At 46.9% G+C, this 23,976-nt stretch overlaps 1 protein-coding gene across 1 annotated transcript; it reads left to right on the forward strand.

Annotated features, from left to right (window-relative positions):
* The first annotated feature begins 400 nt into the window (after window positions 1–400).
* Window positions 401–23,032, forward strand: LOC148511692 (protein kinase C delta type-like). Its single transcript, XM_088482906.1, has 7 exons — window positions 401–483; window positions 7,846–7,908; window positions 9,355–9,493; window positions 13,995–14,138; window positions 19,861–19,993; window positions 22,193–22,405; window positions 23,001–23,032. Exons 1-6 carry the CDS (start codon window positions 410–412, stop codon window positions 22,348–22,350), a joined length of 711 nt encoding a protein of 236 aa, XP_088339032.1. The 5' UTR covers window positions 401–409; the 3' UTR covers window positions 22,351–22,405; window positions 23,001–23,032.
* Window positions 23,033–23,976: the final 944 nt, after the last annotated feature.

Consider the following 23,976-nt stretch of genomic DNA (forward strand, 5'->3'; position numbering starts at 1 on the left):
GGAGGCACGCCCCCCGCACGCCCACCAAAGGGGGCGTGCTGTCAATCAACATTGACAGCACGCCCCCTTTGATCGGACACAACGAGCGAAGGACTTTCCTTCGCTCGTCGCGTCTGGCGCATGCGCACGACGGAGCTCCCTCCGTCGTGCGCATGCTCAGTCCATAACATCGACCCACTTGCGAGCGGACAGCCGCTCGCGAGTGGGTCTGAATCAGGCCCTATATTCCCAAGAGGAGAAAATAAGGGAAAAACAGTTTTAAAAATGCAAAACTCATATAATTTATGTTTATTTATTATTGGTAAATAGATGACTTTTCCCCACAGTCCAATTTGTTCCCTCCTGGCTTCCCCGACATGTGTAATGATACTACTGCTTCTTCCATAAACAGGAGCACATGCTTCTTGGCATGGAGTACGCATGTGGTGGGGATTTCCATCAGCTCCTCACAAGGGAAGGCCGCCTTGACATCCCCAGTGCAAGGTGAGGATATAGAATGATATCTTGTAAACACAACTAGATAGAGGATGAACTTAATGAACGTTTTCTTCTGATGTATAGAAATAGATAACACAGTGATTATAAGCATAAATTACAACTGTGTTATATCTTCGAATAGGGATATCAGTAATATCCGGGAACAGCTGTGACATAATTGTAAAGCTGTTTTATCAAAGTGTGTAAACAAGCCACTGATCACAGCTAAGTCTTATGCTACGTACACACTGGAGCGATGTGTACCCAGATAATATGGCAGCCGATGGGCCAACATATCATATCCATGGTTTACATCAAAACTATGTAATGAATGATGTAATTATACCTTGTTCCATTTTTCATTACCTTGCACTGCACTGCATTCAGCATGGCCGACCAGAAGATATCGCTAATGACCATGGGAGTGTGCAGATTGGCCATACACACTGATTGATCCTGCCGATATGTTGGTCCGATATGGCCAGAAAAGACATTTCGGGCCAATATTGCTCCAGTGTGCACCCAGCTGTATATAAATATACTGATCAGAAAAATGAAGGGGGAGAATTAATAAGGTGTAGTTTAGTATGTAGTTTTCAAATGACCACTCATCAGATGTGGTTTTCAGAAGCAAACTGTTGCATTTTCTATTGGTGTGGTTTGAAACTCATTCTACATCCAATGTGTAGCAGTTTGTAAACCGCTAAACCACATTCGGTTTTACACCAGCCTACCTGAGGGTAGAGCTGGGCAGCTTGCAGACACCCTTGTCACTGAGTCCCTCCTTGACCAGTGGTATGTACCTGGTTGTCACTGCTAATAATATGACCATGGCTAGGGCGGCTCTCTCTTTCCTCTCTCTCCTTCACCATCTGCCTCTCTCATCTTTCTCTCCCCTCCCCTCTCTCCCTCGCCTTTATTTATCTTCTTCCTCCCTCTCTCTCTTCCCCTCCTCCCTCTCTCTCTTCCCCTCCTCCCTCCTGTGTCTCTCTCCCACCATCTTATCTCCCCTCCGCCCTCTTTTCTATCTCTCTCTAACTTTGGCACCCTCCTACATCTGAGGGGCCCATTTATCAAAGGGAATTTTCGGGGGTTTACCTCAAATACTAAGTATCCCCCGGATGTATGAAGGAGGTATCGGAGAAACCTGCTGCGATCCCTCCATTGCCGCTGGCAGCCGCCTCCCCCATAGGTTTCTGTGGGGGATTCGATGCTGCCAAATGTATCAATATCGGGAATATAAGAGCATTCCCTATATTGGCACCAGCAGCTAACGCCATCTGAAGATAGCGTTAGCCACTGTAGCCTATGGGGACTTACCGCATGTCTGCCGGCGGAGGGATCTCCCAGATCCCTCCGCCGGCAATGGGCGCCACTCATGTGCAGTCCGCGGGACTGCGCATGTGCAGCAGGCTCCGACCACATTGCAGGAACGGGCTCCTTTCGGAGCACGCCATCCTGCATGTGCCAGATCATACATTTGGCCGCTATGATCGCATTTTGCAATGCGATCATGGGCGATACTGCATGCCCTGATCGCATTGCAAAATGCGATCATTAGTAAATGGGCCCCTTATATATCTTACACTCCTTCCTCCATCTATTCCCCTCATCTCTCTCTTCTCTCTCTCTCCTGCTCCTACCTAAGATATAGATCTCTCTTCCCTCACTCTCATTCTCACCTCCCTCTCTCTCCCCCACCACACTCTCATTCTCACCTCCCTCTCTCTCCCCCTCCTCCCTCTATATCTTACTTCCCTCTGATTCTCACCTCCCTCTCTCTCCCCCACCACACTCTCTCTTCTCCTCCTCCCTCTGTCTCCCCCTCCTCCCTCTATATCTTACTTCCCTCTCATTGGGCTCTATTTATTAACATTATTTTTACTAAAATAAAGTGAAAAAGGGTGTTTTCACACCCTTTTCACATTATTTTAGTTTCACCTGTAGTTACTATAGGGCAATTGGAGTAGAATTAGTAAAATTCTACTCCAACCCCTAATTATCACTTATTTTTAGTAAAGCAGATCGCATTTCCCATAATTGTAATGGGAAATGTGATCCGACCATAGTTACTAAAAATAAATTGTAAAAAAATACCGGGGGAAGCCCTGTGATAATAACGCCACCTGAAGGTGGCGTTATCCAGGGTCTCCCCCGGTTACCGGGCTCCCACTCTGCTCTAACGGGGAGAGCAGAGGCGGGAGCCGGTACCAGTAATCAGCTATGTGGTCTAAATAGACCGCAAGCTGATTGCTGTAAAAAAAAAAAAAAAAAAATGAAACATATTTTTTTTTTACTTACCTGACTCCAGGGACCGGTGATCGGGCCTCCGGTGATGGCTCCTCTGCGGTCAGCTGGTCTCCCACAGTGCACTGCTGCCCGGTCATCAGGTGATCGGGCCGCAGTGCAGTATGGGAGATCACCTGATCGGGAAACCCGGAGAAGATCACCGGAGGCCAGGAGGATGCAGGTAAGAGTAATGAAGGTAGAGGGGGGTCATGGGGGGGGGGAGGGGGGGTCGCGGGGGGGGGGCTTAGTGCCGGGGGGTGGGCTTAGCATCGGTGGGGGGTAGCAGCGACGGTGGGTCGGCGCATGCGCGGGCTCTTAGTCGCGGTATTTTTTCTGAAAATACCGCGACTAGAGTGCGGATGGGATCCGCAGGGACAGAGCTTTATCGCAAGCTCTGTCCCTGCAAGGGATTTATAGTAAATCTCTGTGATATTGCCTGAATTCGCAATGCAAATTCACTCAGTAATATCACACTACAATCCGCATTCAATATGCGGATTGTAGTAAACAGAGCCCATTCTCACCTCCCTCTCTCTCTTCACAATGCTGGAAGGGGTGACAGCTTAGTCCATGGCAGCAACTTTTTTTAAATAAATGTTTGATAAGTGACTGCAATATAGGACAACATCAGACATGGTCATGTGCTAATATAAACAAACATGGTTAAAAATATAAGATTGTATTGAGATCCTTGATATTTTGTGTGCACAATCTTAAAACATCAAGGCTTGTGGTATAACAAATTATATTATGTTATCCTCCTTACACCCAGTGGTGGATCTAGACTTTACTTTTAGGGGGGGTGGTGGTTTAAGAATAATACTAACTCTCCCCTGGATCCCCCCACAAGCAGCCTCCTCCAGTCCCACATGTCCAGCAGAAACTTTAGTAAATATACCCCCTGGTGGCAAATCTACTATGAGGGGGCTGCAGTCCCATTGCTGTACTCAGCTGTCACGCGGGCCCTTCCCCATGATGAGTATAATAAGGATATATAACTTTTTCCCTCAAATTTAAACTCCTTTGAATAAACAGCAGCCACCAGCAAAATCATTTAGGTTAGGGGGGTAAGGATGCAGTATTGGGTGCAGGGTTAGGGGGGTAAGGATACAGTACTGGGTGCAGGGGTGTAAGGATACAGTATTGGGTGCAGGGTTAGGGGTGTAAGGATACAGTATTGGGTGCAGGGTTAGGGGTGTAAGGATACAGTATTGGGTGCAGGGTTAGGGGTGTAAAGGATACAGTATTGGGTGCAGGGTTAGGGGTGTAAGGATACAGTATTGGGTGCAGGGTTAGGGGTGTAAGGATACAGTATTGGGTGCAGGGTTAGGGGTGTAAGGATACAGTATTGGGTGCAGGGGTAGGGGTGTAAAGATACAGTATTGAGTGCAGGGTTAGGGGTGTAAGGATACAGTATTGGGTGCAGGGTTAGGGGTGTAAGGATACATTAGTAGGTTCAGGGTTAGGGGTGTAAGGATACAGTATTGGGTATAGGGTTAGGGGTGTAAGGATACAGTATTGGGTGCAGGGTTAGGGGTGTAAGGATGCAGTATTGGGTGCAGGGTTAGGGGGTATGGATACAGTATTGGGTGCAAGGTTAGGGGTGTAAGATAAAGTATTGGGTGCAGGGTTAGGGGTGTAAGGATACAGTATTGGTGCAGGGTTACTGGTGTAAGGATACAGTATTGGGTGCAGGGTTAGGGGTGTAAGGATACAGTATTGGGTGCAGGTTTAGGGGGGTAAGGATACAGTATTGGGTGCAGGGTTAGGGGTGTAAGGATACAGTATTGGGTGCAGGGTTAGGGGTGTAAGGATACATTAGTAGGTTCAGGGTTAGGGGGTAAGGATACAGTATTGGGTGCAGGTTTAGGGAGTAAGGATACAGTATTGGGTGCAGGGTTACTGGTGTAAGGATACAGTATTGGGTACAGGGTTAGGGGTGTAAGGATACAGTATTGGGTGCAGGGTTAGGGGTGTAAGGATACAGTATTGGGTGCAGGGTTAGGGGGGTAAGGATACAGTATTGGGTGCAGGGTTAGGGGTGTAAGGATATAGTATTGGGTGCAGGGTTAGGGGTGTAAGGATGCAGTATTGGGTGCAGGGCTAGGGGTGTAAGGATAGATTAGTAGGTTCAGGGTTAGGGGTGTAAGGATACAGTATTGGCTGCAGGGTTAGGGGTGTAAGGATACAGTATTGGCTGCAGGGTTAGGGGTGTAAGGATACAGTATTGGGTGCAGGGTTAGGGGTGTAAGGATACAGTATTGGGTGCAGGGTTAGGGGTGTAAGGATACAGTATTGGGTGCAGGGTTAAAGGTGTAAGGATACAGTATTGGGTGTAAGGTTAGGGGTGTAAGGATACAGTATTGGGTGCAGGGTTAGGGGTGTAAGGATACAGTATTGGGTGCAGGGTTATGGGTGTAAGGATACAGTATTGGGTGCAGGGGTAGGGGTGTAAGGATACAGGACTGGGTGCAGGGTTTGGGGTGTAAGGATACAGTATTGGGTGCAGGGTTAGGGAGTAAGGATACAGTATTGGGTGCAGACTATTGTTGTTGAAATAAGGCTACAATACTGAATGCAGGGTTAGGGGGTGAGGATACAGTATTTGGAATAGGGTTAAGGGTAAAGTAGTGGGTGCAGGGTTAAGGGATAAGGACACAGTAGTGGGTGTAGGGTTAGGGGGATGAGTATTGAGTGTAGGGTTGGGTGGTAAGGACACAGTATAAAGTCAGGGTTAGGGCTAAGGCTGAATAGGGAGGGTCAGGGTAGCATAGTGCTGTGACAATTGTATGTGGGTGCAATTCTGAGACATTCACAGGACTGGGGAGTCCGGGCAGAATATTGATGTGCTGGGGAGGGGGGGCAGCTATAGTGCATTATTGGCTGATAGTGTAACTTGAGTACACAGCGAGAGAGAGAGAAAAACGGAGCTGCCTGCCATCTCCCCGGCAGTTCTATTTTCAGGGCTGCATGTTCTAACTTCCTGTTCCTCGCCAGCCAGATGGACCGAGGAAGGCAGGGACGGAGGACAGACTCTAGGAGGCAGGACACCGGGAGCAGCGTGGTAGTCAGGTGGAACGAACAGCCCACGCTTATTGGATGAGAGACATTACCGGCTGTGATTGGCTGCTGTGTGTGCGCAGCAGCAGGCAGTCACTGTCGGCAGCATCTCCCCAACCAATCACCAGTGATTGGCACGTCTGTTCTGCGGTGCACACACAGCGCGTCCTGGAATTTTTAAACACCGACTCCCACTTGCTGCTCTATCTGCCAGAGTCTCTTGTGCTGCGCCGTGGCAACAAATGTTTTTGTTTCTTTAAATATCTTTATCCGAACCTGAGAAAATGAAGGGCCTGACTCTGAGTCGCACGCACTGCCGATTTCTTTGTGCTGCGCATGAATCTATCACTGCGCATGTGCCCAGACAGGGGCGCTGACAGCTGCGCCTGGTCTGGGGAAAGAAGGGGGCGTGACCTAACCGAGGGAGAGGTGGCCACGCCCCCTTAGTAAAAAACAGACTTTTTTTGCGGCGCTGGGGAGGGGGACGCTATGAGCCCCTCGGCCCGGTGCATAGTCAGTGGGGGGCACGACCAGTGTGATCGCTCTCCCCACAGGCATAGGAGACTACTGTGGCTACTACTTAGCAGCCGCGAGCAGTCTCCCAGTGCAGCCCAGCACACAGCAGTGTGTGCTGAGCTGCTTTGATGTAAGAGGGAGGGGGGGATGGTGCCGGACCCGGGCCCTCGCCGGGTTCCTCCAGCAAGCCCGGGGATGGGTTATTTAGTACCCACTCCCGCCCCCCCTCTCGGCACCCCTGTGCCCAGATAGCATGAGCACAGGGTCAGAGCTGCAATTGAGGCGCACGGGAGATACAGTCTCAGAAATGTGCTGAAAATGTAGTTGGCATTCCTGGGCAGAGACAGGGAGGTGGCTTAGAGCATACACAGAGATGGTCAATCTCACGGGCATGTCATGGGTGTACCATGGGCGTGTCATTGAAAATGGTTGTGTACACAGACTCTTAACCACTTATACCAGGAGAAATGTGCCAGGCGCTGGTGTATCAAGCAGGAAAACACTTGGATAGTATAAATATATTTTTATTTATATTACAAATAATTACACTTATACATAGAAAATGTAGAAATCTAGCAAGTAGAAATCTAGCAAGAAAAACTAAACTCCGGGGAATAATATAAAATAAAGTAATTGGACAGGCTGTCGATGGGCCTTAAAAGTCATAAATTGCCAGCTCAGCCGCTCATATAGGAGGCTGTACTCGGATGGGGAAACTGCATCTGCCATAGGGCTAGTGCCAGTGTCAGTGGTTCGACCATTTGGTATTTCAGCATCTACGGGCAAGAGTACACCAAGGTAGGACTTTGCAGCATCATTGGCATAAAGTTGTAGATTGGCGACCTCCAAAAGACGCACTCACGGACGCGGCTGGGTCCCACTCAGAATCATATGCTCACCAATGCCAATATTAGCCACATTTTTACATTGTCAAACACTTATAAAGCAAAAGCTACATGAGATGTATATTTGGAACACACTCTTATAGTAATAAATGTGTGCTGAGAATAAAAGTGAACAGGAAGGTAAGTTGCATTGGTCACTTGATGAGGAATGTCCCTATAGTAATGTATACATATATTACTCACCACATGTGTTTGGAGGAGATTCTGCTCTCACTGTTGTTGCCAGATCTCAGGCTGGGCTGCATTAGGCAGGTCAAAGAGAACAGCGGGGCGAGTCAGCTTTATATAGGAAAGGAGGCAGCTGTCAGATGCAGGGAGAAGGACACATGGGTATAACACCATCCAATTAGGATAGAGCTGGGTGGAGCTTATCACATAGAAAGGTGCTATTTGCCTATGGGTGTGCAAGTTGGCCGATCTTATAGCGAGGTGAATGCTGTTAGATTAGTCATAGGGATCACTAAAGAGAAATTAGTTAGTAAATATAAATAAATGACAGGGACATGGTCAGAATACATAGGGAGTGTTGACTTGAAATTTTTGTGCCATTACATAAACATCCTAACAATGAAACATTGATTTATTCTCTTTCTATCAGGTTCTATGGAGCGGAGATTGTATGTGGGGTTCAGTACCTCCATTCTAAGGGCATAGTCCATCGGTAAGTATAAAGCTACACTATAACAATGGTATAATATAAGTATGGATTATAATATGCCGAATGTACTATATTTATTGTCAGGTATGCCTGCGCTCTACTTTTTACATGTTATACTTTTATTCATGGCCACATATTTCCACCTACATCTTATACTGGGTACACACTGGGCGTTATATCCGCTGTTTAATCGAATGACCGAAATATTGCGAGCATGTCAACAGGTGTGCACCTCTGATATGTCTGTGAATGACGTCATTCACAGACATATTGCATTAGCTGTACAGCATAGCAGATGGACAATATATCTGCTTTAATGGTATAACCAATAGTCATACCATTACAGTCGGACCAATATATTGGTGCACCTACTGGTGTGTACGGGTGACTTGCCGATTGCCCGTACACGTGCTGCTGGGACCTGGGTGTAAGTGAGGTCAACTGGGCGGGCAAATTTAAATGCCCGCTCAGTTGTGACGTCAGGACTGACACATCGGGCGGATGATTGGTAAGTATAGGGTAACCCAAAAGAAAGGGCACAAAATAACCCTTTCTGGGGGCACACTTACAGGGAAAACTAAATCCAGTTTAATATGTATGAAAACATTAAAACTTTACTTTTAACGGGTATGCCTTAAAAGTCTCCTTGGAGGGTAACTGTAAAGAAATAAAGCTTAAAAAAAGTGAACTAACAGCACATAACTATCTAGCTTGTTTGTGAATTTTGCCAATGATAGAATGAGGTACCTTTGTATATTACACCAAATGGATATTTTATATTGTAGGCGGATAACGAGTGTTACAAAAATATCTACATGTCCCATGACATGTGTCAACTATTCTGGACAGTTCCCATGGTACCAACGTATATTATAGAAAACATAAGCTTCAAAAATTTATGCAGCAATAACCTCAAAGTGTAAATATCCAAATAATAATTCAATGGCTCAACACCTGAAATATCACTTGATCCCTCAATGGGGTAAGGGATCATTCAAACCCATGGGCATGCTACAATAATTTGTCCAATGTATCAACAGTAGGCATGGGCACACCCATCATAATGTGTTCCAACCAAAGCAGAACAAGCAGATATTATAAACAAATACAAAATAAAAGTACCAGACGAATGATGTTTAAATCATTTTCATAAGTGGTTATAATCTCTCACAGACATCTGACCATGTTATTTCATCTACCTCGAAACTGAGAGACTTCGTCTGATATTGCTCAGGTCTGAGAAAAGTTTATTGAACCAAATGCGAAAATTCTGTACAAAATAGTGGAATCATATGGACAATAATTTAAAAATTACAATATAATAGCCGCTGGCTCTGAAGTTATTGCTCCTAAACGTACATTCAAAACTACACATTTGAAGTTTAACATTATTTAACGTATTAATATAATATATGCACAGTGCATACAAAGATTGTATTTTCTTCACAGAGACCTCAAGCCTGAAAACATTCTAGTTGCTGAAACGGGTCATCTGAAGATTGCAGACTTCGGTCTTGCAATTGAAAACATGCTGGGAGACAGAACAGCCAATGGATACGCAGGAACACCTGGCTACATCGCTCCTGAGGTGAGGTGCACAGGATTTCCTATTGTTACTCATGTAACTACTCACATTTCATAGAGAAGCCTGGTGTAAGGCAATATGGCTACAAAAGGCACACTGTAAGAACACCTGTACATTAAACCTACAAACTATCCAATAACGAGGAAAGTAAACTGAGATTTCATACAACAGTTTCCATATCAGCAGACGACATTTGTTAATATTCAGCTGCTTTTTACCATCTCAAATTAGACGGGCTATAAATGAGCTGCGGGCTTACTGCTGGTGGATATTGATAAGTGATTAAATAGCTCTGAGCATTAAACCCAGGAGCTGCAGACATGTGGTAAGTCCTGGGGATAATTGAATCTGTCTCTACACTGACACATACTGTACATGGCAATGTTTTCTCCTCACCAGGAAAACTGAAAGCTGAGACCAGCACGTGTTGTCTCCTGATAAAAAGCACCATTGCAGCCGTGCAGCAAGATGTCACAATGCATTTATAGGCAATGTGTACTGTAGACACGTTACACTAAGATTGTTTTCATCAGGTGATACATTCATATACATCACAATATGTATCTAATAGAAGATAGAGGTCTGCAACAGGGCCGGTTCTAGACATTGTGGAGCTCAGGGTGAAAGATTCCATTTGCCCCCCCCCCCCCCCCCCAAAAAAAAGTTCTTACAGACTGCATTCCTCTGCTCGCGCTTCTGGACAGGGGGCATAACTGATCGTGGAGGGGATGTCCTGCAGAATACCCCCAATTTATCACACTTTGGGTCATGCCCAGCACTTACCGAGGTGCTGGGCTTCGCCCAAGCTCTTCCCTCACGATGAATAATTGCTGTGCACAATAATGCGCCTTACATAGTAATGCCCTTTATAACACATTATGCCAGAGTCAGTAATGCCCTTTAGAATACATTGCAGGAGCCATTCTTCAGTAGTATCTGGGTATGTGAATGAGACTGCCTCCAGTAGTCAGTGTCAGTCTCTAGGGTTAAGTGGTAACTGGGTGTGTGGAGGAGCCTGTGTCTAGTGGCGAGTGGTACCTGGGTATGTGACGGAGCCTGTGTCTAGTGGCGAGTGGTACCTGGGTATGTGGCGGAGCCTGTGTCTAGTGGTGAGTGGTTCCTGGGTATGTGGAGGAACCTGCCTCTAGTGGTGAGTGGTACCTGGGTATGTGGAGGAACCTGCCTCTAGTGGTGTGTGGTTCCTGGGTATGTGGAAGAGCCTGCCTCTAGTGGCGAGTGGTACCTGGGTATGTGGAGGAACCTGCCTTTAGTGGCGAGTGGTACCTGGGTATGTGGAGGAACCTGCCTTTAGTGGTGAGTGGAACCTGGGTATGTGGAGGAACCTGCCTCTAGTGGCGAGTGGTACCTGGGTATGTGGAGGAACCTGCCTTTAGTGGTGAGTGGTACCTGGGTATGTGGAGGAACCTGCCTCCAGTGGCGAGTGGTACTTGGTTATGTGGAGGAGCCTACTGCCTCAGTGGTAAGGTGTACCTTAGTTATGTTGCCCCCCAGTGATAAGGGTTACAGGTGTATAGGGATGCCTCTCAGCAGTAAGGGCTACCTGCCTGGGTATGTTTCTGAGCCTGCCTCCATTACTCGCTCCCCCCTTGACCGCAACCCTAATACCAGCAGCAGTTACATTCCCCCTCCCTTACACCAGCAGCAACACCCCCCTCCTTTACACCAGCAGCAGTTACACACTCCACCCCCCTTACCAACACCCCAGCACCTGCAGCACACTCCCCCCCTCACTAACCAACACTCCCCCCCACTTACCAACATCCCTGCAGCACACTCCCCCATATACCAACATCCCAGCAGCACACTCCCCCCATATACCAACAGCACTCTCCCCCCCTTACCAACACCCCAGCAGCACACTATCCCCCCCTTACCAACACCCTAGTAGCACACTCCCCCTATCAACACCCCAGCAGCACACTCCCCCCCCACTAACCAACACCCCAGCAACATACTCCCCCCACATACCAACACCCCAGCAGCACATTTCTCTCCCCCCTTACCAACACCCCAGCAGCACATTTCTCTCCCCCTTACAAACACCCAAGCAGCACATTTCTCCCCCCCACCAACACCCCAGCAGCACATTCCCCCCATTACCAACACCCCAGCAGCACATTTCACTCCCCTTACCAACACCCCAGCAGCAAATTTCTCCCCCCCTTACAAACACCCAAGCAGCACATTTCTCCCCCCCACCAACACCCCAGCAGCACATTCCCCCCATTACCAACACCCCAGCAGCACATTTCACTCCCCTTACCAACACCCCAGCAGCAAATTTTTCCCCCCCTTACAAACACCCAACAAGCACATTTCTCCCCCCCACCAACACCCCAGCAGCACATTCCCCCCATTATCAACACCCCACGCCCCTTGTGGAAGGGTCTCGTCTGCCACAAGCCCCAGTGAGCTTCCGGCTCCAATAGAGCCAGAAGCTCACTACTGACATCACTGGTGATGTCAGTAGGGCCCCCCACAAATGGCAGGCGTTCCTTTAGGAATGCCTCCGTTTGTCCAGTCACCCCCCCACCCCGCCTACAAAATGGGGCGAGCTGTCGATCAACATCGACAGCTGCCCCGTTTGTAGTGAGCCCCGGAGCGAGTGAATTTCTCACTCGCTACGGGGCTTGCGCAAGCGCATTGCACATGCCGCGAGTGCGCATTGCACAACCATCGACCCGCTTGCGAGCACATAGCGCTTGCGAGCGGGTCTGAATGAGGGCCTTAGTTATATACAGTATGAGGGGCCTATTCATCATCACTTATTTTTCACAAAAGCATGTGAAAATTAACATTTTCAAATACTTTTGTGAACACTAAGTGTCGGGGCTATACATCAGGTTTTCAGAATTTGATGGTGTTACTGAACACCTCCCTGAGATGGTGTTCAGCCTCCGATAACCTTGACAGGCTGCTGTTTACACAGAAGCCTGTGGAGATTTACATGGCGGTCACAGCAGAGAGTTCTATTCAGATCCCTCCCTGCTGTGTCTGTGCTGCCGAGCCCCGGAGCTGAGCACTGGGGCACTGCAGACATGTTTCCCCAGTGAACTGGGCTAAGGAAAAGGAGGGGGGCCGGACACCCACGGGGAATGGGGATGTCGGACACACGTGGGGGGGTCGGACACCCGCGGGCGGAGGGGGGGTCGTACACCTGCACAGGGGGGGTGGGGCGAATCGTACACCCAGGTGGCAGTGAAGTCCGCAGGCACAGCTTAAAGAAAGGTAGTGCAAAGTTTCTCACTTCCGGAATACTGCTTCGTAGAAACAGCAGTTTTTCGTAGGTGATAGTTTAGAACAGGAGGCATGATGAACGCCTCCTAAACTGTGTTTGAACTCGCAGTGACTTCAAACCATAATTATCACATGTGATAATTATGTTTTGATGAACAGGCCCCTGAGTCTTATATTATTTTGCAACTTTTTTATTTGACAACATTTAATAAATAACAAAAATAATAAAACTGGCACCACAATAGAAGCCAAGAAAGAATTTCCTGGAATGTGCTACTTATTTTACTCACAGTTCTTGAGAGAGTCTATGGCCACTCACAATGGCTGCCATAACTGAGACACCAGAACCATATTACCTGTGTATGGGATCACAGAGGCAGGAAGTGACACACCCCTAAATGGACGAGACACACTTGTGTTTTTAGCCAACACTTCCAGTTGCCACCCCCATATGCTCCCTGTCTGCCAATTACACTGTGATTAATAACTGGCAGCGTGTGACTACGGTAATGTACCGTGATGCCTGCGTAGTGGCAAATAATCGCTCCACTTGCGGAAACATCAGCATTGTGTACATCACTGAGTCAGGCCCATTAGATCTCTTAGAGAGACTTCAGGCTCTTGCATGTGACTACGTTGTTACAGTTGTATCTGCAAGATCACTGGTGACCCAACACTGCAGAGAGCTAATCCCCACACCCCCTGGTGGTTCCTCTGCTTTAGCTGTACCAAGTCCTGGCTATAGCACTGGTGCTGGTTACACATTATGAGGGGATGACAATGAGTTCTTAGTTATTTATTTGGATCTTTATAATGACGGCCATCATCATCGTCACGTGATTTATAATGTTGTCTTGTGATGTTACTATGTAAATAATAAGAAAAGGTGAGTCAGGTAGGATACAAGACAGTAACTATTATTATATTCCTGATATCCCAGGTCAGGGAAATATCCATGATATATAAATAATGAAATAAGGAGCGGAGTAATAGTAATGCCTGTATAGTATACATGCAGCCTTCCCCATACAACCCAGCACATGCCAATATCATTACAAGCTTGCACAGTCACTCATCAGTGTTCTGAATTGGAGCATTACATTGTATTGTTATTCTACCTTCATGTATTCTATCCCCACATAAACACTTATTATATAGAGTGATGGACTGGGGCAGTGAGATAAAAGAATGTACATTAGAGAGGGATTGGTGACAGCCATAATAACTATTATCTCTCTTCTGGTAGATGCGGTCTGGCAAGAACTACAACGCTGGTGCTGACTGGTATTCGTTTGGTGTCATCCTAACCCAAATGATCACCAGCAGACTTACCTTCCAACGTAAGCTATTTAAAGCACCAGGCGCAGCAGCCAGAGACATCATTGTAAAGGTAACCTAGATATTACTTTTAGAAGTATTTGTATGTATTTCTGTAACGTATGCAATTCTAATGGCTATAGATAACATTATATAACATTATATACAGCATGAGGGAAATCCTAGATATTTAATTTAACATTCCATTTATCACTGTGCTACGGGTTTCAAGATTATGGTATAATTTCACCACTTAATTTTGCCATATAACTGATTGCTGCTTTAAATTAAGAGGCAAACTTGTCGAAATCATGCCAGGTCCGTAATTTTGGACCTATTTAATATCCCTCTCTGTGTGACAAGGGCAGACCAAAAACAAATGGGTTCCTATGAAACAGCATTTAACACGGAGCCCATGTGCTGGGCACATGGGCCCTTGGGTTCAGGGGAACTCTTACCACACACCCTGCTCCCATACTTCCTAATACTTCACTCTCTGAAGTCCCGCTTTAGCTGGATTGGCGCTACACAGAACGCCTGGAATATGACCGAAGCGGCCACTTTCCCAGCATTCTGTGCATGCGCAGTAGGGAAATCGCTGGTAAAATGGCCACATCACCCACTTACACTGTGTTCTGTGCATGCGCAGTAGGGAAATCGCTGGTAAAATGGCCACAGCACCCACTTACACGGAGTTCTGTGCATGCGCAGTAGGGAAATCGCTGGTAAAATGGCCACAGCACCCACTTACACGGTGTTCTGTGCATGCGCAGTAGACTCTGGGCTAGTGCCCGGAGTCTACTGAAACTATCAGTACACCATGGCCACCGGAGAGAGAGGAGGGGGTCCCGGATGGTGAGTGAACGCGGGCCCCCTCCTCTCTAAATACGACCCTGATTTGATAGTATTAGCTGCTCATCAGAGGCATATCTATAATGGGTGCAGGGTGTGCATTGCACAAGGCCCACACCGCACACCCTGCACCCATACAGTCTTTATACTTATCTGTCGGTTGTCTCCAGAGTGCTGTAAAAATCACTGGGAAAATGGCGGTGGCCATTTTCCCGGAGACCCGCGCATGTGTAGTAGATTCTGGCATTAAGTCAGATCTGCTGCACATGCCACAGCACCACTAGAGAGAGAAGGGGTCCTGCTGCTCATGTGACGCCATGTATAAAATTCATTGCTTTATAAATGCATAGATGCAGCATATAAAGCACACGTGTGATGCCACTCTAAGGCCTGTATTCAATTTGGGAGCAAAAACTCCATGCTGGACTTTTCGCTCCACATCGCTGATTTTCTAGGGATAAAGTTTCGGGCGCGTGCCCGCTTTATCCCCGTATTCAATTTAAAAATAGCGAAAACGGGACCCGGCGAATTTGAATTGTCGCAATACTCTAGGGACCCCCTAAAGATGTCCAGACATGGGGGTTCAGTCTGGGTACCCCAGTTTAGCCCTGCAGAATGTGTTCTGCATTTTAAAATAGCCGCGGCATGTGTTTTTTCCCGTTATTGCTGAAGTGAGGCAGAAGAGCACTTAGCTTTATTTTTTCATTTTTAAAAGTGGTCCCATCAAATTTGGGGTACATGAAAATGGGTACTAGCATATTTTTAAGTCCCTAAACTAATTTTTTTTAAATTCTGCAAAAATGCAGTCTGCGGATTTAATCTGTCTATTTTAGAAGTGGTTTTTAGTTTTTGTTTTTTATCACCCCAAAAAAAAATTATTTTTTTTGGGGGTGTCCCGATTTTTTTTTTTTTTTTTTGCACATTTCATTTTTAGGGGGCATTCCCAAGGGTGCAGACTATTTTTTTAAGCCTGCACCCCTAAACCCTAAATCTGCACTTTTTTTCACCAGCTAATGGTAATTGAAAAATTATCCCTGTTTTTTAAAATGACTTTTCGCACCATCTACGAAAAAAAACGGGAATTTTTGGGAAATATGCCTGGGACCCCCCTAAAGATGTCCAGACATGGGGGATCACTATGGGTACCCCCATTTTTACCTGCTGAAGGAAGTCGGGGTTTGCAATAGCCGTGGCATGTGCATTTTTTCGGCTATGAAGAAGTGGTGAAGAATAGCACTTAGATTATTTTTTTGGTGAAAATAACTATTCCTATCAAATTTGGGGTACATGAAAATGGGGGAAAGCATTTTTTTAAGTCCCTAAAGTTATTTTTAAAATTATGCAAAAATGCACCTGCCGCTTGTCCCCGCAATGAAGAAAACACCTGCCGCATACATGGGGACCCGACCTGAATTAATTTAGATAGTTTAGCACTTTGGACCTCATTCAGAGTCGGTTGTTGCGGCCGCACGGTCGTACGCCGATGTTCGTTAAACTGCGCATGCGTAAAATTTCGCAATGCGCGTGCGCAAACTAGCTATTATGATCAGAAATTGCTCTCTCCTTCAACTTGGCCAGGTCGTTAGTTTGAGTGACAGGATGAGGCGTTTGTGGGTGGTAACAGGGGAAGGTGCTTGTGAACGGGGGAGTGGAGATCTGAACGCAGGCGTGCCTGACTATGCAAATGGCGTTTTATGGGAGTGCATAATTAACTAAGTAGTGTCATGGCACATGTGACATGGGAGGTTTTTACACTGACTTGTTCGTAGTGCTTAAGAGAGGGTATGGTCAACCTTAAGGTCTACGACCAGCTCCGATGGTTCCCGATGGTCTCGATTAATCCTTATATGCCCGGAGATCATGTGTAATGGGAATGAGATGGGGGCGTATTTTTAGTCTTACGGCCGCATCCTCCCCTCGCTCGTCTAGCTAACGATCCCATCTTAACGACGCAACTTGCAAGCGCTTCATATGCATATATCGGCCCCTTTTACCTTACGACCGTGCGGCCGCAACAACCGACTCTGAATGAGGTCCTTTGTTCCAATTTTTTTTTTTTTAACCCCCAAAATTAAACTTAATTTTTTTGGGGTGTCCCGATTATTTTTAAACTTTTTTTGAAGCAGTTGTTTTTTAAATGACACTCCCAGGGGTGCAGACTATGTTTTGTAAGCCTGCACCCCTAAACCCCAATTCTGCACTTTTTTTCGCCAGCAAAAAGCTGGTGAAAACGTATCCCCGTTTTTTATCATTGACTTTTTGCACCGACGAAAAGTCAATGTAATTTGAAAACGAGCATAATTCAAATAGGCGAAAATGACGTCATCGGCGATAAATTATCGCCAATTCCAACATTTCGCCTCCAATTGAATATGGCCATAAGAGAGACCATTCCTGATACATGAGATTAGCAAAGTCTCCTGATAAATGTGGCTCTGGATTTCCTGATCAGAGATATTCCCCTCTCATACACAATAGGATGCAGCAAGATAGATAAAGGGCTATTTATCAAAATGCAGCAATACAAAATGCACCACTCATTGCTGCAATAGAAAATCAATTGATGCCATTTACTGATAAAATATCACCTTGTCAGCTGAGTGATGCTATGAGTGATACTCCGCTGCTTGGCAATACTGGTCACTTACTGCTTTCTGGGCCAGTCTTGGTGGCTAGCCAGGTCACGTATGCAGCCTTGGGTTTCTAGCTACACTTATATACTTATATATATCACAGGTGATGCAACAAGTGGTGACACCCCTCAATTTTCTGCAGTCACAAAAGGGGCCTGGCCTTGTGCCCAGAGCCGGATTAAGGGGGGGGGGCGACAGAGGCGGTCATCCCTGGGCCCCCACACACAGAGGGCCCCCACACAGGGTCGGTGTGACCCTGCTGAGAACAGGTGCCGGCGGCACCTGTTCCCGGGAGGAGGGCGCTCTGCAGCTGCGGCTATTCTACTGCATGCTGCAGCACAGTCAGTGCTGCTGCATCAGCTTGGGGCAGGGTGGAAGTGTGGATGGCACATAAGTGCCATCCGCACTACACAGCACAAACACATAGCCGCCGGTGCCGGCAGCTGTGTGTTTGTTTTAGCAGCCGCTGAGAGTCAGTCAGACTCTCATCGGCTGCTGCTCCCTCCCAGTGCCGGAGCCTCCGTCTTCCGGCTCCCGCAGTGGCTGATGGGAGAGACGCCATGTTGTCTTTCCCATCGTGCAGAGGGGGCCGGCACCGGAGGACGCCAGACGGAGGAGCAGACGACAGAGTGGGGAGTAAGGTAAGTGGAAGTTGTTTTTTTTGTATCTGGGGTGGGGGGGATACTAGGGGCACTGCAGGGGGTAGTACAAGGGTCACTGCTGGGGGGGTACTACTACTAGGGGCACTGCTGGGGGGGTACTACAAGGGGCACTGCTGGGGGGTACTACTACTACTAGGGGCACTGCAGGGGGTACTACAAGGGGCACTGCAGGGGGTACTACAAGGGGCACTGCTGTGTGTACTACTAGGGGCACTGCTGGGGGTACTACTAGGGGCACTGCTGGGGGGACTACTAGGGGCACTGCTGGGCGGACTACTACAGGTGGCACTGCACACTGGTGGGACCACTACTAGGGGACACAGCATAGAGGGGGATTACAACTAGGGGTACTCCTTGGGGGGCTGTTACTGGAGGCACTGCTGGGGCAGACGGCTACTGGGGGCACGGCTGTGCTGGGCTCGACTCTGTGTGGCTTGAAGGGGCCCCCCACAACTTAGTTTCCCTGGGGCCCCCACAAGCCTTAATCTGGCCCTGCTTGTGCCCCATGAGGCCACACTCCAGATTTGTGCAATTTTCGGGGGGGTGACCACAAAGTCACGCCCTCATATTCATCATGCTGGGGGCTTGCCCAACACAACGGGAGATAATGGGAAGCTCCAGCCTCCACCAGCACAGTGTGTATGACACATCATCCATAACTCCTGCAGCTCTATTTTGGTATCACCCGGTATGGCTTGCACCCCCAAGTGATGTATATATACACCACTGACTACATCATCAAACTATTTTTACTAATGTATAGTGAGATAAATTGGAAAAATACTAATTATTCTAACAAAGCCCATAAACATATTTCTAGTGGTCACATGTGTGGTCTTTGGAGAACTCTGGCTGTGTACACTTGGCCTTGAACACCATGACATTACATATAACTATATATTTGTCTAGTAAGATTTCTAAGAGTAATTATTTCATTTCCAAATTTCTAAACAATTATCCACTTTATAGTGAAGCCAGACCTGCTCCCCCATTGTTGCACAGACAGGGAATATGGGAAGGAACGATTTGGTGCTTAGGTGTTCCTGGAGTGGGAAATGATGATGGGCTACTGTGACTTTATGCAGCTGATGGGCTGTCTACTGAGACACTCACCGGCTATTGCTGTAATGCTGTAATCTGCTGCAGTGCACAAATAGATGCACCATCGACTGGACATCAGTTGCACCATCGGACATAGCCGATGATACACGGCCACTGGTGCCAGTGTAAATGCATCTTACAATGCAGTCTATGACACTGTCTGCTGACATGCACACCGACATAAGCCACCCCCAGTAACTGGCCAGGAACATCTATCAGAATTGTATATGTCTCCATGAAATTCCAATCTGCGTCCCCTGACGATAACCATCATGATGCTTGCTCAGTGCGTCTCAGACCCATGCACATATTTATAACATCCGGCACTTTTGTCTGATGTATGAAATGCATCCTCCTCTGCATCAGGCCCAATGTGAGACATGCTACAGTCCCCAGATAGAATCTCAGTGTTATCATACTGTGGCCATGGACAGATCACTTTATATTCCTCTGTGCCAGGCAGCAGAAATGTGTATAACATGATTGTGCTGAGCACATCTGCTGTATTAATTAAAGTCACTAAATAAAATACAAATCACTTTTTCAGCTGCGCGATAAAGATCCGACCAGACGACTCGGAGTGCATGGAAAGATCCGCCACCATCCATTTTTCCAGCATGTTGACTGGGTCTCAATTGAAGCTCTTAAAGTTGCACCCCCATACATACCCGCTCCAGTAAGTATAACACAGAACTTGTATGAGCTCCTGGGCAGCCTGTAACTAAATGCAGATCAGCAGATGATGTATAAGTGTCAGTCACATAGATCTAAGGAGATGTGCACGTCACTTCTACCATGTAACACACACATGTCCAGTTTAATCAAAAGTTTGGAGTATGGAAGGAAATCCACACCAACCTGGGGAAAACATACAAACTCCATGCATATAGGGCCTTGGCTGAAAATTTAGCTCATGACCCCAGTGCCAGGAGGCAGCAATGTGACTAATATGCCACCTGGCTACTTTTACATAATTATAAATGGAAATTTTAAAATAAGATATTCTTGTGATCAGGGCTATACAGTAATTACTGACAAGACACATTTATAAGAGTTTTCTTTCTACAGGTGCAAATACAATAAATAAGAAAATACTTTTATTACTTTGACAATACTTTCTTATAGCTGAATTCACATCTGTGAATAATTTCAGGTTTAATTACCCTGTCCCTCATAATAAGTTTATAAGGAAACACAGGCAGTGGCTCAACTAGGGTATTTGGAGAACAGGGCAAGTTAAAAATTGCCTCCCTCCCCCCCAAGTATGTGCACTCATCGAAAAAGCGGGCATGGCCACATGCCACAAGGGGCGTGGTCACTGAAAATTAGGGCCATTTCATCAAGTAGCACCACCATATATAGTGCCCCCAGTTCCCCTTAAGTGCCCCCAGTAGTGCACCCTTATACAGTGCCCCCAGTAGTGCACCCAGTGCCTCCAGTAGTGCACCCTTATACATATCCCCCAGTAGTGCCCCTTACAGTGTCCCCAGTAGTGCCCATTATACAGTGCCCCAATGCAGTGCCACTTATACAGTGTCCCCAGTAGTAGTCCCCCTATACAGTTCCGATAGTGCCCCTTATACAGTGCCCTCGCAGTGATCCACCATATGCAGTGCCTCTAGTAGTAGTCTCCCCTATGCAGTACCCCCATTAGTAGTCTTTCCCCCTTTACAGTGCTCCCAGTATTAGTCAGTACCCCATATGCAGTGCCCCCAGTAGTAGTCCCCCCAATGCAGTTCCCCCAGTAGTAGTCCCCCCCTATGCAGTGCCCCTTACATATATAGAACAAAGACAAAAAAAACACAATGCTTACCTGAATCCCCGCTCCTGTCGTGCCCTCCGCTGTCCATACCTCCGTCCTTTTGCTCGGCACTATGGGAGAGATGTCATGACGTCTCTCCCATCACCCACTGTGGGAGCCAGAAGGCGGAGCCCATGTGTGAGCTCCAGCCCGGCTCCGGCCGTGTGTGCAACAGCCATTGTCTGTCAGACTCTCAGTAGCTGATAAAATAATAACACCACTGCCGGGTAGTACGAGTGTACCACGCTGGTGGCGGTGTTTCTTACTGTGCAGTGTGGACTGCCTGACTTGAAATCTCTGTCTTGGACCGTAGCCAGTGGCGCCCCCCATGCCGCCAGTCCAATGGCACCCAGGGCACGTGCCTTGCTCGACCCCCCCCCCCTAATTATGCCACTACACACAGGGTTCTATTTAAAAAGGAAAGTGAAAAGCGGCATAAAAGCATCGCCTCTTTTCGCTTGTCTTTTATATCCATATTTATATATTTTTGGGTGCCGGTACAGACCTAGCGAGGAGATAACAGAGTCCACTGACATCTTTTACCTTAGTGGCCCAAAGTAGCCTGGGGTGCAATGCAGTGTGGGAGAAAGCACAAAGTGACAGGTCTCTTTGTGCTTATTTCCCTTGAGGGTGCACATAATGCCATCCTTAGATGGTGTTTTATTGTAGTGAGAAACTTATTGAAGCTGGTATTGTTGCCCATAGCAACCAATTAAATTCTACTTATATAATTAGTCTCGCACCTTCTAGGAGATAATAGCTAGAATCTGATTGGTTGCTATGGGCAACACCTCCACTTCTATAAACCCGCACTTTAGTAAATAAACCTTTAAATGTTTATGTTATTAAATGGGGGGAAATAAAGTGGTTGGAGGTTGGAGTATAAAGTGATAGTTACACTTTACCATAGCGAGTCTGGAAATTCATTATCCTGTCTGCACACCAAGGTGCTCTTCTAGGTTACGTAGGCTTCTCCTGAGGGCACAGAGTACACAGAAGTTTCATAAATGCTGTTTTTCTATCTTACACATTGAAATAAAAGATGCAATAATCACTTATTTCTTCTTTCTGTAGTCAGCCATTCCTTACTCTGGATGCAGAAAGAACCACCTGGAAAGTCTGGAAGCAGCAGAGGCCAGCAAACAGCCAATAACATCTAAGGACCAGGCAGTATTTCATGGGTTCTCATTTACCAACTCCACCTGGAGAACCCTGCCAAAGCCACCCTGCCTATAAGTACACAGAGCTCAGGCAGCAGCACTGCTGGTTACACCAATGGAGGTCTCTGCATGTATGTACAAATCTATTTATGTTTTATTATTTGTAAACATGTTTAATTGAATATTTTAATTTTAAATGGATGATGGATAAAGAGAGAAAAAGGGAGCTAGAGCTAACAATAATGTAAGGGGCAGTAATAATCAATATTCATAATGAAAGGTGTGCAATAGGCTTCTCACAAGACCAAATGGAGATATAATAGCAGTCTTCAGATTATTACTGTACCTAAACAAACATAAAGCTTGAGTTAAGCATAATAAAATGGGGAAATGGAGGGCAGGGTGGAGGAGAAGAGGACTGTCAGGGATGTTAGCAGAGGACGGACTCCTCAGAAGAAGAAAGAGAACCAAGCAAGTTGTTTCACAGAGCCTTATGGTGCGCGATCCAGGGGGAACAAACGCTGGAGAATTTATTACAGCTCTCATGAAAGACGCTAGTAATGTACTCTAGATGGTATGTACCCAAAATGTAACTGATCAGTGCAGTGGATGATTGGGTTATTGTATGTCAGTGTAACAGCCAGGGCTGCATGTAAATGGTTGTATAGTGTATCACCAAAGATAGAATAGGGACAGGATAAGTAATAAGGTGCGTTCTGTCCACAGATCATCTGGTAACATCAGTGAGAGCCTGCTAGTAGACACCGTCATGTCCATGAAGAGTAGGAGCAAGGATTCCACCGAGGTCGTCAGATGAACTCATTACTTGGTGAGTATAGTTTGATCAGTGATGTGAATGGTGGTGCTCTCACAGAACTGCCCTTCCTTTCTTTACAGCTATCCAAGGCCGGTGTACAAGGCAGGGATCCTCTTCTCCCGTGTCAGTGCTGCGTCCGTCAGTGAGGCCTGAGTTACATTCCCTGATTACTGCTGGATCACATCATGGTGAGTCAGGAATTTGAGGTGTCTCTCTCTTACTATCTAGCTCTACACACCCTTACTTATTGGCATAGTGGGCAGGATCATTGACCGCTATAATATAGTAGGACCAGGGAGTGCCCAACACCTCCCGTTCCAGCCCTAGTCCTGTGTCTATTCAATCACAAGTCATAATCTGCTCACCAACTATTCTATCATATGCCACCCTTTGCCTACCAGCTTCTACAGTATCTCACATTTCATGTCCTCTCTACCAGCTTTTTGTTCATATCCCCCTGGTCACCAACATTTCCCTCACATGCCCCCATGCTCACCAGATTTCTGTCACATGCCACACACTCCCTACCAGCTGTTCTCTCACATGCTCCCACAGCCACCATGTCTTATCTCCCATGACACCCTCTGCCCACCAGCGTTTATCCCAGATGCCAACCCTTGCCTTTCAAATTTTCTCACCCCTGTCCTTCCATGCCCAACAGATGTTCCCACAAATGTCACACAATGTACATTACACTGACCATACATTGTCCTGACACTTTGCCAGCTTGATATGTACAGTACTGACACAAGTACATTATACATACCACACTTTATGCTGACAATAATCCAGTCCCATATATGTACAGTATTGGTTGGGTACAGGATGCTGGCAGTCAGAATCCTGATGCCGGCATCCCGGACTGGATTACAATCCCAATGCCTA

The sequence above is a fragment of the Taudactylus pleione genome, unplaced genomic scaffold, assembly GCF_031769625.1.
Source record: "Taudactylus pleione unplaced genomic scaffold, aTauple2 ptg000296l, whole genome shotgun sequence".
In the NCBI taxonomy this organism is placed as follows: Eukaryota; Metazoa; Chordata; class Amphibia; order Anura; family Myobatrachidae; genus Taudactylus; species Taudactylus pleione.

What these genes read in the sequence shown, in the direction of transcription:
- LOC148511692 (XM_088482906.1), top strand. Translation starts at nt 410, where the DNA reads ATGGAGTACGCATGTGGTGGGGATTTCCATCAGCTCCTCACAAGGGAA. An exon ending in CTTGACATCCCCAGTGCAAG is followed by an intron (nt 484 to 7,845) that starts GTGAGGATATAG and finishes TCTTTCTATCAG; the next exon opens with GTTCTATGGAGCGGAGATTG. An exon ending in ATACATACCCGCTCCAGTAA is followed by an intron (nt 19,994 to 22,192) that starts GTATAACACAGA and finishes TTCTGTAGTCAG; the next exon opens with CCATTCCTTACTCTGGATGC.